Here is an 18,648-nt window from a genome sequence, read left to right as displayed (position 1 = left end):
CCTCCTGCTTGTCCAAGGCTTTCTAGACTTCCTGAAAAGTACAGAAATAGTTTCCCCAAATGTGTATGTTGGTGCAGCAGATAATATTATTTTTTTCCAAATCTAATCCCATAAATGTCAGATTCCCCTACTGTGTGCTGTAGATTCACAGGGTCCTACCCTGAAGCATCAACAGGGGTGGTTTAGCCTGCTTCTTTGGTGCAAACCAGTTTCCCAAACAACTTTTTTGAACAGAAAAGAAAAAAATCAACTCTTGCTTTTAGTCTTTGGATGGATGCAAAATCTATAAACTTTTGCACAAGGTCTTCTTTGTCTCCAGTGTCTGCTTTTTCCTTTTGCCAGGGTAAATAGCTTCCCTAGAGTTTGGCACATAGCCTGCTTATGGTTGTGGCACTAATATTGCTACCCAGGAGAGCTCCACCATGAAACAGAAAGAAAAACACAAGAAAAAAATTAGCAGAGGATCAGACAACGTGCCAATATTTTCCTTAACTGTAATTTAGCAGAGCTGAGTGTAATGCTAGGCAGCTCTCTCCTATCCACCAACATTGAATAGTTTAGATTTTCTGGATTGACACACTCCTGCTATCCTGCAAATATGAAACAAAGCAACACTTCTGCAGATCTGTGACATGAACTGACTTTTCCCCAAAGGAATCACAGTGCTTTAAAAAGCAATATGCCCATTTGCACATCTTTCTCTGGAATAGACTCATGCAACCCAATTTCAAAACCTTCCAAATGATATTATTAAGGATGACAGTTCTACCTCAACTCAGAGACCTGAGGCTGTGGTTGACACTGGTTATAAAATAAAAAAAAAGATGGGGTGGGAGAGTTAATCTCTGTAATTAAAAGAGGTGTTACACCACTGCAGCCATCAGCAGCGGGGTGTACACCTTTCAACCTGGCAGCCCTTTGATGGCCTAAGGCAGACACGTGCCATGGGGCTGTAACAGTGGGTAGCCAAGTGATGACAGATGATGGACAGGAGGGAAAGCAGCACTTGGAGGGGCCAGAAGGGAATGGGAAGGGCTGTGGACAGAGAATTAGGGAAGTCAGTTGAGTAATTGACCATCTGGGCCAACCCGAAGTAACTGCTGTCATCAAACCAGTGCCCTGGGATCACTTCAGCTCTTTCCCTATAACTTGCAAATTTCTCCACTGCCAAAGTTCAGTCAGTGCAGGAGCTGGAGGTCTGTAACCCTGGACAGTTACTGAGAGGAGGAGAAACAGTGTGGTTTTCCATATCAGAAGCACTCCCAAGCTTGCCAAAGGAGGAAGTGCAAAGTTAATTTTATCACATTTCCTGAGTTTGTTTGCCTTCCTCCATCATCTCTCTTCACATCTTTACAGGAATACATAAGTTGATGCTGCAGGTCGCTAGCCCAGAAAACTCTCTCACTGCTTGACCCATGTGGACTAATCCATATAGGAGGCTACACACACCACACTGGCTCCACTGCTCAGGAATAGCTAAACTACTGTGTCAGTCTGGAAACTCAGCAGGCCAAAGGTAAAGCTGGGGGTCTCTGCTCTTCAGCCAGATTTTGTAATAGATTTTTCAAAAGCAAATGTGCTTCTTTTTACTGCCTGGTAGGAGGCTGGTGGACGGGGTCCTGGAGTGGCTGAAATGGGCAGTACATTCCCAGTACTTCCACCTTGTGCCACTCCTGAGCCCTGCCTAGTTATGGGGAAGCCATCTACCAACAGGAGTGAGCACAGCCTCAGCGGATTTACTGTTTCAGCCCTTGAGCACAACCAGTTTCACACACATCTTATGATTAAGCTTCTTCAGCGAGTGGCAAGATGACAAGTGGAGCAGGCCAAGGCAGTGAGAGGCACCACCTCTAGCAGGGTTAGTGGAGAGGAGCAGGTGTGGGAGGGCAGGGTGGAGGATAAGCACAGACAATGGTGGAAAGGAGGCTGAGCAGAAGTGTGTAGGCCCTGGAACACTATTTGATACGCTGTGTGGAGTAACAGGCTGGATTATTTATTACAGCTATTGCTTTTGTGAAACCTATTGCTGCCCTAATTTCCCTTCTAGCCCAGCAAGCCTGCCAAAACTGGATTGTGCTGGAGCAGACCACAGCCAGAGCTACAAGGCACGCCAGGATCTGGTCAGGCTCAGCCTGATTTTCAGTAGTTCTCACTTTTTTGTAGCAGCATTCTCCTCCGTTATTAAAGTCAGAGAGTTCAGGTGTACCACAGTGATTTAATTACAAATAGTTTCTATTCCAACATAAAATCAATTTTGGTCCTCAATACAAATTCAATGCTAAGTTTACAGCAGTGTTTACGGGCAGCTCTACTCAACTCCAACATTTGAATCCTTTCCAAAAGTGATTTTTTATTCGAGAATTCTGCAGAATTTTGACTTAACAAAGCTACAGTTGAACTTGGCTGTCACCTCCAGCTGTATGCTCAAACTGTCTTGGTCTTGAGTTGAATCAGTGCCAATGAACAGCTACTTGAAGTAACAGATATTTTAGAATTCCTGCATCACATTGTCATTTATGCCTTTTCTCACACTAGGTCACTTATAGTGTGCCCTCCATAGTTACTGTGCTCTTCTTTCCATGATCTGGAGCCATAAAGAACAAATATATCAGATTTTCCAAACTCCCTCCTGAAAACACACTGGTGATGGTTTTCAGCTCATCGTGGATTCCTCGACTAATACTAATGCAGAAAAAAGGAGACAGAAGCTTGATGTCATCATATCAAGGTGAATCCTGAAATAGAGTTTATGAGGATAAAGGGTAGGTGGGAGCAGGAACTGAAACTGGGGAAGGATGATTAGAAAGAAATTGAATGGAGAGCAGGAAATGTGGTGTGGGTTGTAATGAAAGAAGAAAAGGGTCCAGAGAAAATGAGGAGTATCAGGTGTTTAAATATCCTCTAGAGGCTGCCTTCCAAAGTCTCTGTGTTCCTCTGCTGTGGAGTTACCAGTGAAGCCCGCTGGCAAAGTGACTCTCTCATCTTACATTTATACTTCTTCTGAGCAGAATTGATTATGAGCGTGTTTCTACATCCTTAAAATTAAAGCAAACAACTAACAAATAATTTGGCAATATGTTATAACTATGATCAGGCTGCGAAGTCACACATTTACACTGCTAGTTAACACCAAATTTAAGTTTTTTTCTTCAACTTTAAGATGACTCTTTTTACCTTGTATGTGGAAGATACTTAACATCAAATTCAGACACAAATTACCCACATTCTAATGTGTTTCCTGGAATTTAGATGTTGGTTTGTGGTTTTGTTTGGTTTTGTTTGTTTGTTTGTTTTGTTTTTTTATTTGCAACATGTCAACAAATTAAAGTGTCTAAGTTCAGGACACTAAAACCAAAACAGGGCTTTAAAAGGGTGTTTTTCAGATTCAAATTACATGAGGTTATCAGGCCAGTCATAGGAATGGCACCTACTCAGCTCTTGCTGAAATCCTCTGTTGAATTTTACTGAGGTTTGCTCAGGACTGAGCATGAGGATGGTTTTGCTTGGCCAGGACAAGAGAATACAGTATGTTGGCTTCATCTGGGAACCATAGCATCTGGCATCACTTGCTCTCCGAGAGGAGAAATTGGTTAAGATCCTTGCGAGAATATCTGTGACTTTCACAAAGAACAGAACAAAAGTACTGACAGTCTGGATCTTGGCTTGCATCCACTTTCTGAATAGCTCTGGGATAGACTGATATCAATATCCTGGCTAGTAGAAGGAGGTTCATACACTGAGAGGAAATTCACAGAGATAAAGGTGGCTGTCTCGTGCTGGTCTGTGACTGCTGCAGCCTAGCGTGGAATGGCACAAACCCTGTACGGGTGGGGCTGCAGGGTACCCCCCAAAATGGGCTCTGTGTTGATCTCTGTCACTCCCTCGGGGAGCTGGAAGGTGAAAGCCCGCAGCAGGTTGGCAAAGAAAAGAAAGAGCTCGGTCCTCGCTAGGTGCTCCCCCAAACACACACGGTGCCCTGCAGAGGGAAGAGGGGAGGAGAGTGAGTATCTAGGAATTTTTCAGCTTCACAGTCACTTAGTTCATTCTTGTTGCAAGCAGAGGGTGTTTTTTTTGTTGTTGTTGACAGGATCATGAAAGCCACAGAATTAAAACTATGTGAATTCCTTCTCAAAAAGATCTGATCCAATGTCACAGTTTAGGAGACACCAAATGAAAATTTCAATGAAAATCCCTAATGTACAAACATAATTTCTTTCTAGACCTGATAGAAAATTATTTTCCTTTTTCAAGAGATGTTGAGCTGCAGGGTCATACACAAAGAATCTGCCAGCTGCTTGCACATGCTTTCTTAGTGAGTTAACATCAGTGGATCAAAATTAGTAATGGCATTTGCAGTTGAGCAGAGGCTTGGTCACCTCATAGGCAAAGCATGAAGCCTACTGTTCATTTCCCAGAGTTCTCCATTGGCACCAATGATGTGAGCAGAACAGGTGAATAATACATTCATATCTCCAGACTAGCAGATAAATAAAAGGAAAGAAAAAGCCATTTTCGTTAAGAAACCACTGCTGAATGGACATCTAGGTGACTGGTCTGTTATATCAATGGAGAAACTAAAACAAAAAAATCAGTAGGAACCTTACTGCTATGTGTGATTGCTAACTGTGCATACACTGCTATCTTATTTCCTTCTTTTGCAACTGGATTTCCAGTTCTGTAAACAAGAACTTAATCTTTTGTTTAGCAGGATGCATTCTGCTTTTCTTTCAGCTTGATCCTTTAAAAGGGATTGCAAGTAACTCCAGTACAAACAAGACACATTTATTCTCAGGAACTTAAGTATGTATAAAGAATACTACAGACAAAACCTGTATATGACTGCAGCCTGCAACTAGCCCAGTTTGAGTGAGATTACCACCACAGGGTCCTAAGGACAGTTTGGGATATGATGGCACAGAAGCCTCTCCCTTGGCAGAAACAAGCCAGTACTGTTCTTTAAAAGCAGCAAACAGCAGAGATAGAAGATGTTATCTGAAGAAATACCATAATCTCTCTCTTCTGTATTTTATCTATTGGGTCAGTTCAAACTACCAGTGCATTTACCTGCTGAGAATGGTAAGAAAGCTTCTCGAGGGATAAAGTTTCCTTCTTTATCCAGAAAATGGCCCGGGTTGAACTGTCGAGGTGTCTCCCATTCCTCAGGGTCATACAGAACAGATCCTATATTTGGTATAACAACGGTGCCCTGCAAAGAAGAATCTGTTGATTCCCTTCCAGATACTGGTCTGTCACCCATCAGTTTCTGCCTGACAGAAAAAACTGTTGCTTGTTGCCATTTGCACAAGTGCCAAGTTGAGCAGAGGAACCTTAACCAATGCTTTGGCAAACAAGTTTATCCTCCCAGTCCATCCCCAGCCAAGCAGAGCTGGTCTCTGCAGTTGTGATGATGGGCAGGAGCTCAAGGCTTCCCTGGTAGGGGCCTTATCAGCTGTCTGAGCACCTACACATTAAGTAAAGGACTAATTTGTGTGGCCACAAAAAGTGACCTTTTCCCAGGCACCACATTCCTGAGTTAAATGGCGAAGAGCTTATAGACTGAAAATGGATTACAAAACTGAAAGGAAAGCTAAATAAGTGTCTCTCTGCTGAAGAAAGAACAGAAGCTGAAAATGTGTCTGTACCCTTTTGACAGGGAATCCTAGCAGTGTTGTGTTCCTCACACACACCCTGGGCATGCCCACAAAGACAATGTTGCTGAAGCGTTGAATCTCATGGACCACAGCATTTGTGTAGGGCAGTTTTCTCCGGTCCTCATAGCAAATTAACTGGGAAGGACCCAGAACAGCATCCAGCTCCTTCTGCACTTTCTCTGTGGAGAAATATTCACCACTTCAGATGAGGAAATGTATAAAATATTTTAACTGGTCTCTTTTCTTAGAGCAACAGGAAAATTTATTATTTCAACATAGTGCATTAGGTCTATAATCTGCAATTTAATATTATTTAATACCTGAGTTTAATATAGGACAATTAAAATGCATAGGAAAAACCCACCAATAGTGTGGTCCAGGGACACACTGGAGGGTTGCAAGGGGTCCAGTAGTTTGTGAAGAGCACTGGTGTGCTCAGCAAGGAGAGTTGGGCTCACTGCTTCACAGGAGGGGCAGTGAACATAGGCTGCTATAAGTGTGAGATGACACTGTATGGCAAACACCACAAAGTTATGTTAGCATTCCTCATACCTGAACGGTGTCAGGTACAAACAGGACTCAGAGCTTTGATCTCTGTTCCTGCTGCCATCAGTCACCTGCAAACTCTCCACACAGAGCATCTCACTGACTTGTCACTGCCAAGAACTAACTTTGATCTCACTGCAAGTGCCTTCAGCCACTTGGCTTGGTCAGGTCACAGAATGGGTCTGTGTTTTTTTCTCTGCTGCCATTCTTTGTGTTTTCAGAGAGTGAGAGCCAGGCTGCAACTCTTTCTATTCAGCCATCATTAACATTTGCAGTACCCACAGCATTTCACAAGAATCTCTCTCACCTTGGATATCTGGATTCACGACCATATAGAGCAGTCCCCAGTACAGTGTTGTGCTTGAGGTCTCCGATCCACCAAGGAAAAGATCATTTATGACATAGACCAAATTGTCTTCATCATACTTGGGCTTGACCCCCTCTTGAGACTGCAGATGATGATAAAAAGTTGAAGTTAAGGCATAAAAATTAGGTTATCTTATACGGCCTCTGTGTGAGAGTCCTTATTTCCACAGCTGGCATGTGCACAAAGAATAGTCAAAATTACAGTTTTGATTAATTCTGAGAGTTCAGTAATTTCCCAAATAGACATGGTAAGTCTGCCTTGCTGTCTTTCATGAAGTGGAATATTCTTTCATTTAAAAAAAGCAATTCTATGTCTGATGACCTAATCATGAAAACTTTAAAGCACACTACAAGTTTTGCAGCTAGATTAGAGTGTGCTTCTATACAAGTGCCCTATAGTGTGCCACTCTTCAGGCCTTGGTCTGCAAATGGTGCTAGAAAATATCAAAGGAAATCCCGTCTGAATAAAAGAATCTCCAGAGAACACCTTGGAAGTAATTTCTTTTCTCAGTTCAGGTTAAATGTGAACTGGGGGAGGGGAAATATTTTCTTTTGAATAATAAGGGAGTAAAGTAAAAATATATTAGAGAAAAAGGCAAAACATTTTAAAATAATGCAATAAATACTGCAATAAATCGCACCCTTGACACCAGAAATCTTTGCCTCTAAAATGCTTATTTTAACAAATCTTGTCATACTCAATTAAGATATAAAATGTAAGATGATGTATCAGCTCCTTTCAGAGCCCCTGAGCCAACACTGTAAGGGTGTGGCAGCCTGATTAGCTGAAAACTTATGATCAGATGTAGAAGCTACATAAACTTCATCTACCCCAGGAAAGAGATGCTTCTTTTACTTCCCAAAAGTACCCCAAAAAGGTAAAGTTTGAAGCAGAAACTCTGGTGCTCTTAGACAGCCTCTCTGGCTCATGAGCCACTTCCTACTATGGAAAATAATAGCTTGGGCAGGGAAGAAGATTAGTGCTTATTATAGCCCTGTCCTAGGCCATTCAATTAGAATATAGGCGCCAAGCCAACCAGGTCTCAAACTGTGGGGTAATTAGAGGTAAAACAGGGATAATGATTTCCTGCCAAGGGAGGAACCATACAGTTATGTGGCACAAGGACAGCCAGTGTTAGAGCACACACTGAATCCCAAAGAAGCACAGTCCTCTGTTTCAGGGAAATTACCTGTTTATGCATATTTAAACCCATTGTACCTATGAGGTGTACAATGTGTACACCTCCTTGCTGTAGAAGGTGAGGTGGTTTCTACCAAAGTTATGTAACTTACAGGAATAAACTCTCATATTTACTACAGGATTGAAGTATGCACATGAATATTTGTGGAAAGCACATGATAGCTCATGAGTTCACCCCCTGACATACTCCATAAAGGTGTGATCACACAGAACAAACACTTACTTTCTCCATCTCAGCCAGGTAAAAGTCAATGAAATCCTGTGGCTCAGCTGGTATCCCTCTCTCCACGTGTCTTCTGACCTCCTTTCTTGCAAAAGAACTCAGGACATCATAGCAAGCCAGTGCCTTCTTATGAGGCCCAGGGAGACGGCACATCAGCCAAGGGAAGATTTCGTACATCTGCAGAAGTGACACAGAAGAGGTAGTGTGAATTCTCTGTCACTAACAAAGCTGCTTTTAGAGACACCAAAAGGCTGAATTGTCCTGTCTGGAAATGTTGATAGTGGAATAAACAAATTAGTATTGCTTTGAGGAGGTTTTTGCCATCATGTGGCAAAACTTTACTAGTAATTTGACACAATTCCAGGGGTCAAGGCAGTTCTGACAACACTCTGCTCATGCCCCAAAGATTTGCTGAAAAGCTTTACTACCACAACAGCATTTTAGTTTGCCTTTTCCTGTAAAATTCAACTGTCAATGGAATTTGCCTGACCATCCATATTCCCCATTACACACAGCTTGATGCTCTTTAAGGGTCTAAACCACAAAGTCTAATTCATGGGGAAACTTCAAGTGCACTTCAAGACCCTTCAAGTGCAAAGTTGTCCTTTACGGTATGTCGTGGGAAGTACCTACCAAAAACTCTCTGACAGAACTAGAATTGTGAGACTGTCAGAGAATGTTTGTATTGATTTTGCAATGTGTGAATTGAGAGCTATTATGAAGTAAGGAAAAAATTCATAATTAATATTTTATTATTTGTGAAGGAGGAAAAAGCAAAGAAAGTGTTCAGCATACAATTTGCAGAGTAGAAAAAAACAGAACAGTGAATTCAATGATACCAATTTTTGGAGGAGAGAAGTAAATAGAGGTGGGAGGAGCAGAACTTCAGAGTTCAGATTTATTACAAACTCCAGTCTCAAATTAAATTTAAAGGTTTCTGTTAATAGTCTTAGAAATGCTGAAGGACTTAAAAACCAGGAGTCAACAGAGAGAGATACCCCCTAAACTTGCAAAGAAACAAGAAAGTTTTAAAAAATGTCCTCATAGCCAAAGAGGCAGTAATAAGGTTCCCAGGACACTTCTTCTCTCCCAACTTGCATTTGCCTCTTGCTCTGTATTTAGTAAAGGTGCATTTTTGTATTTGCTCTTTCATTTTCTACGTATTTCAGAAAAAAAACCAGCATATGATGTACTCACCTGATGAAAAAAACTGCCTGCAAACCTGAATAAATTCTCTGTGGCATGGATCATTTCATGGAAGGTTTTATCTTCATCAGAGAAGTGATATCCAAAAACTACAGCACAAATCACATTTGAAATAGAATGGAAAAGAGGGAAAGAAGGATCCACAGGTCTTCCTGCAAACACAGTAACAGATATTCACTCTCAGGGTTTTCTTAAAGTGTTCCTTATACAGATAGGACAAAGTGTTGTTAGAGACTGCATAAAATGTTCCTTTTATCCAGCTGGAGCATGAATGGGGACAGAAATGTGCCACTAACATGAATTAATGAAAATAAAACATAGCCTTAGAGCAAAGGACACTGTTAAAAGGACACTGTTTCCTCATAGCTCTAAAACAATCTAAAACCCCTTTCTGTGAAATAATGTTGTCCAACTAAGATCTGTTGCAGGATATCATATGAAATCTGCTGTCCTCAGTTGTCTGGAGGAAGACAAATCACAGTATAAAAAGGAAAAAATGTCACTAGAGATGAACTAAGGGAATTCAGTTACAGACATTCAAAAACGTAAAGACTGGATGAACTTGGGAAGGTTTAAGAAGAAGAATAGATGGACAGGAACTGCAAAATATACATAATAAAACTATTACAGCCTCAGCTGTGAGCAGTAGATCATCATATCTCTGCCTGATAATTTTTTTTTAAAGTTATGAGACAGACATCCATAAAAAATGTTTTGGGTAGAAATGATCCTGGCTTGGACTCTAGGATTAACCTGATAATCCACTGAAGTTCCCTCCCACCTCCTACTTTCTTTGATTCTCTTGCCAGTAGTTACTAAGCCAGACAGATTTTAAAATATCAGTGGCACCCAATGTCATTGAAATTACCAAGCTCTGCAATACTCTTCAGTTACCTGTTGCAGGCAGCCTGAGAACTGCTTGGCTGTGCAATTCAGTGGCACCATGTCACTGTAAAATCATGTTACAGACAAACAATCAGCCCATGGAGGTAGAATCTCAGAAGTTCACAACTTCATTAGGTTTATGAACAGCTATTTTAGAAAGAAATTCCCACTTGTGATTCTGTGCTCTATCTGCTCTTAGGCTTTAGCAAGTCTGGATACACCGCTGTGGATCTGACCCTGACCCTAAAAGGGGTAAGTAAGTTTGCATACTGAAGATATGGATCCAGATTGAAAAGTGCTTGGTTTCTTAGCAGGCAGTTACCTTTTAGGTTCACAAAAAACTCCACCAGGTGAGAGGCCTCCTCTTGCACTCGATGCTCCAGGCCTTTTTTTCCCATTCCCAAATTGCGTAGAGTCATTATTCCAAAGCGTCTCTGCTGCTTCCAGGAGCGACCAGTTGCCAACATAATACCTGAGGGTATTCCCTGGCGTATCAATATTTGCCACAGACATGAATGATTCATTTAAATATGTATTATAAAATAAATGGAATAAATCAGGGAATATACTGTGATACAAATATCTTTAGGTGAAATTATCGATAACCAGAAATCATAGCCGAACATACCCAAACTATAACTAGGCCACATCGTCTTAATATTGATTGTAGTTCACAATTGAAAAGAACAGTCTAAGGATTTTCTGACTGCTCCATTTCTTGATGTCTTGAAATAAAAAAAAGAATACCTTAAGGTGCCTTTTTAGGAAATCTGCTTTAGCCATAGTCAAGTGATCATGCTCAGGACAGGAGTAACTGGATGAATTTCCACAGAGTGGAGTACAGGGCAGGGTATGTTTATGGAGGTATAGATCAATTAATGTGATGGTTGTAAGTTGAGGTGATGAAGGTGAAGGATAAGTGACATTTGGTCTCTGTTTCTCCTGTGGAAGAGAGAACACTCCACTGATTATTAAATTGAACCAGTGGTTGCCTGAAGAGCTGTGATGGTGAGGCTTTACCTACCTTTAAACAACCTGTGTCTGCTTTGGTATAGCAAATGCAGGGAAGGGAAAAGAAAAGACTGCAAACTGTTGGAATACACTAAGAAGAAGTGAGTTTTCCTGTGTCAGAGGCACTCTCACAGTCAAAGGATATTCAAAAAAATTTTAAGAGTGTCTGCAAATACAGCAATGCAAATTCTGAAGGAGGGTTTCATGGGTCTCTTGCTCATGATGGAAAGTATTTGGCAACTATTATATATAGTTACCAAACAAGCTTTGCATTCACATGATGTACAGCAAAATCATGTGCAGCACAATGGATTAGTCTGTGATGAGAGCAAGATCACTGAGTTCTGAGCTGGTTCACATACATACATCTTGAAAACAGCAAAAAGATCACCTAGAAACAACCTGGAGCGTTTCCCAGGCTTGGGAAAACTCAGTACGAAAAGCACCACAGCAAATTGTGAGTTATTCTCAAGAGGTAATTGAGGACTTGGACTGTATCTGATGGGAAATCAGGAGGGCAGAATAGTTTGCCAAGTCAACATTCCTGTGCTATATTTGTGGCGGGAAAATCTCACCTTTTCCTTTGGCCATTGCCCTGAAGAAAGGTGACACCATCCGCCCAGAAACATTCTCAGGGTGCATGGTCATGCCATCCTTCACTGCTTGAAATCCATTCAGTATGATCACTGGGTTCCACCCGAACCACAATGTGTATATGTTACCGTGAGTTTTTGCCAGCTGTAAGTGGAAAAGGTGCCAGGAAAGAACAGATTAAGTCCCATATATACATTTTGAACAGGCACTGCACCTGCTATTCACCAATGGACAGTTTTGTGCTGAAAACATCATCCCCGGGCATATAATTGTAGATAGAAGCAGAGAGGGACTGTTGTTTTGCTGAGAATACTGCTTTCAGCAGCCAATTTTATTTACCCTGGGGAAACTGATTTTCTTTTCAAAGCGCAGCCAGCAGCAACACCGCATGCAAAAGAAAGAAAACTTTGTGCTTTATGTGACGTCACATCCAACCCCAACATTTGTACTTTGTTGATCTGAACAGCCACGCTCTGCAAGGCTCTGGGGCTCTGTGCCTCCAGTGAGCCTGTTCTTTGCAAAAGGAAACCAGCTGACTAAACCTACACCATCTGTGCTCCAGGAGAGGATGTGGAGCCAGAAATTAGTCAACAGCTATGAAATGCCAGTAGGCTGCAGCCGAGTCCAGGGTTTCCTCAGAGCACTGAGGAGAGCATTGGACACAGCAGAGCTATCCAAGCAGAGATGGGTGTATGACAGAGGAAATCCAATCATTCATGGGAGAACCTTTGTACAAGTATGGGATTCTGCTCCAACACACCCACAATGATACAAAAGAGATGGTACACAGTGTCTAAGGTGCCACTAGAATTACATCCAACTGCTCACACCAGTCACTTGCTTCTCCTAATACTTCTTCAGTTTTCCTCTCCCTGTTGGAGCATCACTGCCTAAGTCTGCTGTGCACTCAGTGATCCATGTGTGCTGTCCTAGGCATATACACCTGAATTAGAGGTCATCTGTAAACCATTAGAAGACTTACTGCAGCTATCATTAAAAACAAGTGACAAACAGATAGCTATCAGGAGGTGTAGGACGATGGGGAATGAATGCCCTTCCTGTGCTATAAGCATACATACACATTCAACATATTGTCCCTTAGTGATTAAATTAGGTAATGCCAGTCAGAATTTTCAGAAGTATCACATGGGGACTTAGCAGCAGTACAGAAACATATTTTATATTATTAGTGTTTTCCAAGTCAGAAACCCTGTCCCCAAGTTTACTTGATTCTTAAGGACATTAGGATTTTCATGAAGATGACAAATTCTACATAAGAAAGTGACCTGAATATAGGAACCAAGTTGATCTTTGTATGTCCATACCTTGTCTGTAACTTTCTAAGACTTAAAAGCTTCAATCTGGTTAATAACATACCAGGCTTTTTTAATCTGTGACTAAAAATGACCAATTAAGAGCATCTTAGAAGAAATACCTCCATCAGAAGATCCCGGTGAAACTGAAAGTTCAGGTGCACCAAGTTTCCAAGCAATGGGAGAGGAGCTGGTCCAGGAGGGAACTGCTTGCAAGCTTTTCGCAGTTTGAAAAACTGAACAATTAACAAAAAAATTATCAGGACTACAAAAGCTTGAGTTATTGTCAGCATTTCTGAGCTGATTTATTGGCTTGTCTATCAAAAAGAAGGTACTGGAGCTTGGAAAAGGTGCTCTTCTTTGTTGTTCCACCAGTTCTGTCTGCAGACTGAGCTATATAAAGTCTCAATTCCTTTCCCTCCCTCTGTCCCTCCCTCCTCATCACTGCCTGCCCTTTTGCTGCACCCCATATATTTGCCATACTGAGATATATCGAACTGATCCTCGTCCAAAAGCACACCTGTCTGCTTATAGCAAGCCTTAGAACGGAAATGTGAAATCCCTTGTACCCAAAGTATTTGTCCTGAAGCTTGTGCTAGGGAACTTCTGGAGTCTATTGGGAGATCTGGATCAGAGAGACACCATTTGAAAGCCCTTGTTGACCACTGAAACAAGTGAAACTCGGTTTCATCTGCCTCAGATACTTTAAGAACATATGTAAGGGTTCATCTCAGAATCACTGAATTCAGATTGTGAGTGTTACACCTTGGTTAGATTATATAGTTACATAGAACACAGTTACAATAGTGCATAGTACATACTTACAATAGGTTGGATTTTCCAGATGCTTTAGTCACAAACATTATTAAATTTGTGGTTGTAAATTCAGATTTGCTGGCCAGCACAAACATGTCCCCACAGGCAAAGACAAGAGTACTTGAAGACCAAGGATGCAGTTAGAAGACAAAATTGCTACATGTGATTTCTGAAAAATTTGCCTTGAGTGTTCAATCAAACTTTTTTTCCAGTAAATGGAAAAAATAAGTGTTTTACCAAGTGAATGATATGGTGATAGTACTTAAAAACTCATATTACAATTAAATAATTCAAAAAATCAGAATGTTTAATTTCTTTAAATTGTAAGATTAATTAAAAATGTAATTAATTTTTTTTTAATATTGCTTTTTTTGTAGTATGCAACCAAACTGAAAGCTTCATGTGCCTTAGTTAGTTTTCTACATTTTGTAACAATTTCAGAATCTGGGATATTATTACCAGTTATCAGTAAGTTTACAGGAGACATAAAAACAATCTGTGCTCTGATAATGAAGGGATTCACACTGAGTTTGAAGCACAGACAGGGGGAAAGCACTGTGTGCCAATTACCAGAGGATTTGGTCTAGCATTGCAAAGACAAAGCGTCTTCGCTAAAATTGAAGTACAAGTCTGAACAAGACACTGCTGTGCCCTCCAACGCAGACATAAATGTGCTGTTTTGCAAACCTGGCAACATGAGAAAGTAATGTGACTCAGTGATAGCAATCCATCTCCTTCGTTTGGCCAAACTTTGCAGCTATTGTGGGTGTATACTTGTCTGCATGATACAGTGAGGACAGCATGGGAGTGCAGTCTTTCATGGCCTGATCTGTGCCTGTGGTGGACAGCATGGTGGGATGCAAGATGAGGTGGGCTCCAGTGCAAGTCAGGTACCATTGCCCGTTATGAGGCTGAAATAAGCAAAACATAACATCAGAAAAAAATTGTTTCTTCAAACCAAAACATTAAGTTTAAAATTTGGAAAAAAGGAAAGAATGTTAGTTTTGTGCAGACAACTTAAGTCAGAATAAATGCTGAATGACATAAATTTCATGAATTGACTAAATACAATCATGTTTATCTCTTGTCTGTTTGGTCCGTATTCCATTGTTTAATATTAGATGTTTCATGTTGGTGTAGTATTTTGACATCAGTAAATAAATTCACCTCTTTCAGAACATGGGTCAGGTTTAACTGGAATCAAAGCACCAGTGTCAGAAGCAGAACAAAACCAAATGAGCCAGCCAGGAATTTATCCTGCCGGGTGTTATCATTATCTTTCCTTTTGCAGTGTTTTCAGAATGTTCTGTCTGAAATCCGCATGAACGAATAGTTATTTACACCAGTGTCACCTCATGCCACTGGTTAAACTCTGCTCAAAACCAGGTTGAGGGATCTTGTGTTGGCCTGGACCTCTTACTGTCTGGTGCCTCCTCTTGTGGATTGACTATCAGTGATATTTTCTGGGTTTGTATTTTTGGCAGAAAATTCAGCTTTCCTAAAAGATAGTAACCCAAGCAAAGAGCAGCCCAAAGAATTGGACTCAGAGGCAAACCCAGCAAGGTTTAATGAAAATTATCAGGAAGCCAAAGTTTCAATAAGATTTTTAGTGAAAATAAAAGCACACTGTGAAATAAATCTCAGCAAGGTTAGTGCAATGCTTGCAAAAGTAAAGCTGTGCAGGTGATGCGACAATCAAACAAGCGTGGTCCTGAAATCCTTGAGCAAGCAAATGTTTAATTTCAGCTCTGGGACATTGATACTTAAATATGAAGAATAAACTGTAATACATTTGGCAAGAGAGAATGTCAGGAATTAGTATCTCCAAAGCACAGGAACTTTTCGTACATTGGGCACACAGTAGCAGCCAATTGCCTTGAGTGTGGCTTCAAATAAATAATATTTAGAAGTGGAAATTGCGCAATATATTACTATACTTTCCAACTCCTTGCACACAATTACCTTCAGAAACTTGCAAAATTCACAAGCTGGAATAAGCCTAGAAACTGGGAACGTTAAGGCAGGACTTGAGGTGGCACAAAGAGTGAGAAGAAAAAAATGTAAGATACATTAATATCCAAAATAAAAATGGAAAAAGCAACATAAACGAGACTGGCATCCCAGATCCTAATTGCTGCAAGAATTTTCTTGCAGAGAGTTTGCCAAAAAGAAGAGTAACTTGATGTTCTCTGGGTGAATTACTGGGAACTGCATGATACTTCTATGTGAGTAATAGTTGGATGAATTTTTCAAGATGAAAGAAAATACAAAGGACCTAAGATCATCTCCACAATTTCTGCATGACAAGCTTGAGGATGCAAACAAAATCCCTGGAAGGGTAAAGAAAATCAACAGGAAAAGACAAGCAAAAATATGTAAGAGGATATATTCTGAAGGCTAATAGAAAAAAAAAAAGGTTTCTGTTTTCACAAAAGAGGCTGAAATCAATATTCTGACATTGGAATTCCTCTTCGTAGGCCAACAGCACTGTGCTATTGCTGCTAGAGAGTAAGTGAGGATGTACAGGCTGTGGGGTAAAAATTGAAGTTCAAAGTCCATAAATACATCTTTTCAGAAATATCTAAGAGAAGCACCAGTAAAAATATGGCAAAAAACCTGTAAAATGCAATGCTGATGTTATGAGCTGGAGCAGTCTATCATCTCAGTTTCTATCAGTGGTTTCTTCACAGCATGACTAATGACTGCCAGGGAAAAGCACAATGACAAGGCAGTGATGGCAGAGCACTTTTAAGTTAAGCTAAATAAACAAGCTCCATAAGAGACTCCCACAAAACCTGACAGAAATTAAGCACCCACAAATGCATGTCATAACAGTTTGCCACAAAAAATACACGGAAGCTAAAATCCTGGAGAACTGCAATTGGAGAGTGAATGGCTGAGAAAACACTGAAAGCTTGTACTGACCACAGGTAAAAATTATTTTTATTGACATAGGAATAGGGAAAAGCCAATAAAACAAGGAAAAAATAAGTGTTTAGATACAAAACCAAAAATACTTCAAAGCTTATATTAATTAGCAAAACTCACATGTTAAAAAACTCTAGGGTGTTGCTGTACAGGGGATAAAGGAACTGGTGGAGACAAAGTTAAAGCAAGACCAGTAGCTGACTGTTTATGTTTTTCATCCCAAGAATGCCCAGAGAAAGCATTATGTGATGAAAGATACTCATTATACAGTCTTAAAATATCAGAATAGAGAAAACAATCTCTATCATAGAACAAATGAAAGTTACTTGGTTTTTTTTGTATTTATTTGAAAATATTACAAACGTGGTTGATAAAGCAATAGCATTGAAATTACATTACTGATAATGTTTTCTTGATTACTTTAAACCATTAATTTAAAAAAGAATCTAAAATTATTGTTTACAAAGCTTGCAAATTTCATGACTGAGAGAACAGTGAAACTCAGGAAGCCAGATCACTGACAGGGGTGGCAACCATTGCGTCAGCTGCAGTGCAGGGAGATGTAAAGCCACACAACATGAACTAGTTTGTCCCAATGGAAGTAGGAAGACAGAGAGTTGGATACAATCTCCTGGAGCTCTGCACTGAGAAGTGCAGAAGTCTTGGCACCAAACCTGCCTCATTTACAAACTGGCCAAGGCCTCACAAGGGCCGTGGTCAATCCTGGTGAGTGAAGGAGTAAAAGAAGATTTGGAGGACACGTACCTTGGTTACCTGACCAAGAGATCATAAGCATGTCCAGACACACTGGGGACAGCCAAACTCTGAGACACGACCATGGGCATGTTCTATTTCCTCCAGGTTAAAGATACTGACCTCGAAATAGCCCCAAATACAAAGCATGACTCTGAGAATAATGTTCCCCTTCCACTCAGGTCTGAGCAGTCTGAAATGACCTGGTCAATCTGATTTTGTGTTCAGAATAAACACAGTGAGGAGAGAGTCATTCTCAACTGAAAGCACCAGCTCCAGAAACTGACTCAATATACTTACATCTTTTCTGCACAAAAAAAAGAGAAAATATTTGAGATAGATCTTGGTTTTCTTAGGATGGTTAGGTCCAGCTTACTCAGCAGGGAACACTGCAGATGAGTTTTTCGCTCTTGCTGTGTTCATCAGGTTGGCTGCAGAGCATAAGCTTGGCCATTATGTGCCCAGAAGAACAGAGTTAGGAACATTGCCCTGAACTCAAACAACAAAGCATTAAAAAACCCCACAGTTCCAGAAAAGTCATATGCAAGAGAAAGTTCAGAGGGAATAAGGACATGGAGAATAAACACTGTTTTAAAGGGGTGCAGGTGTATGTACCAGTGGTTGCAAAATGAGAAGTAGCTTTTAAAATAGGAGAAGGCTTGGTAACAAAGAAAGGCTGAGAAGGTTGCAGTAATGTACAACAGTGACCAAACAAGGTAATGCATAAAGATTGAAAGACCGATATGACCTCCACCCTGTTTTTGTCTTCAAACAATTCATAGGATCAAAATTATCATAACCAGGAGCTTACAATGTGTATTCTATGAAACCAGTGTTTAAAAACATCAAGATACTAGCACTGACCTAGAACTCTAACATACTTTATGCAGTACTAAAAATAAGCAATGTTTTCCCTTCTTTAGATCCAACTCCAGCAAGTATCTCAGGGTGCTCTATCATTATTAAATACATTTTAGGTCTGTCAAGGCAAAGATATCTATTCCTACATAAGAAGGCAAGAAATTAGATAGCACTACAGGATTTTTTATAATTAAAATGTGTAACAGAGCAGACTTTCTAATCAGACAAGTATTAATACCCCTAAATTTACATGGTAGGAATTTAAATGCCAAGCATGAAAGGAAGAATCAGCGC

General features: G+C 40.4%; 1 protein-coding gene across 2 annotated transcripts; it reads right to left on the bottom strand.

Moving 5' to 3' along the window:
• Positions 1-3,165: 3,165 nt before the first annotated feature.
• LOC114060779 (cytochrome P450 2J6-like) lies at positions 3,166-13,289 on the bottom strand. 2 transcript variants are annotated; one of them, XM_027890561.1, is made up of 9 exons: positions 13,119-13,289; positions 11,665-11,827; positions 10,401-10,550; positions 9,185-9,345; positions 7,988-8,164; positions 6,505-6,646; positions 5,643-5,830; positions 5,065-5,206; positions 3,166-3,976 (listed from the first exon to the last, which is right to left on the bottom strand). In XM_027890561.1, exons 1-9 carry the CDS (start codon positions 13,287-13,289, stop codon positions 3,798-3,800), a joined length of 1,473 nt encoding a protein of 490 aa, XP_027746362.1. In that variant the 3' UTR covers positions 3,166-3,797. The 2 variants fall into 2 exon arrangements, with proteins under 2 accessions (XP_027746362.1, XP_027746361.1); XM_027890560.1 differs by lacking the exons at positions 11,665-11,827; positions 13,119-13,289 and adding an exon at positions 10,826-10,937.
• Between the last annotated feature and the right edge of the window lie 5,359 nt (positions 13,290-18,648).

This window comes from Empidonax traillii, unplaced genomic scaffold (genome assembly GCF_003031625.1).
Source record: "Empidonax traillii isolate 1590-97213 ecotype Southwest subspecies unplaced genomic scaffold, ASM303162v1 scaffold292:size1342341, whole genome shotgun sequence".
Taxonomy (NCBI): domain Eukaryota; kingdom Metazoa; phylum Chordata; class Aves; order Passeriformes; family Tyrannidae; genus Empidonax; species Empidonax traillii.
The sequence above is the reverse complement of the archived record's forward strand: the minus strand, read 5'-3'. Positions and strand labels throughout refer to the sequence as shown.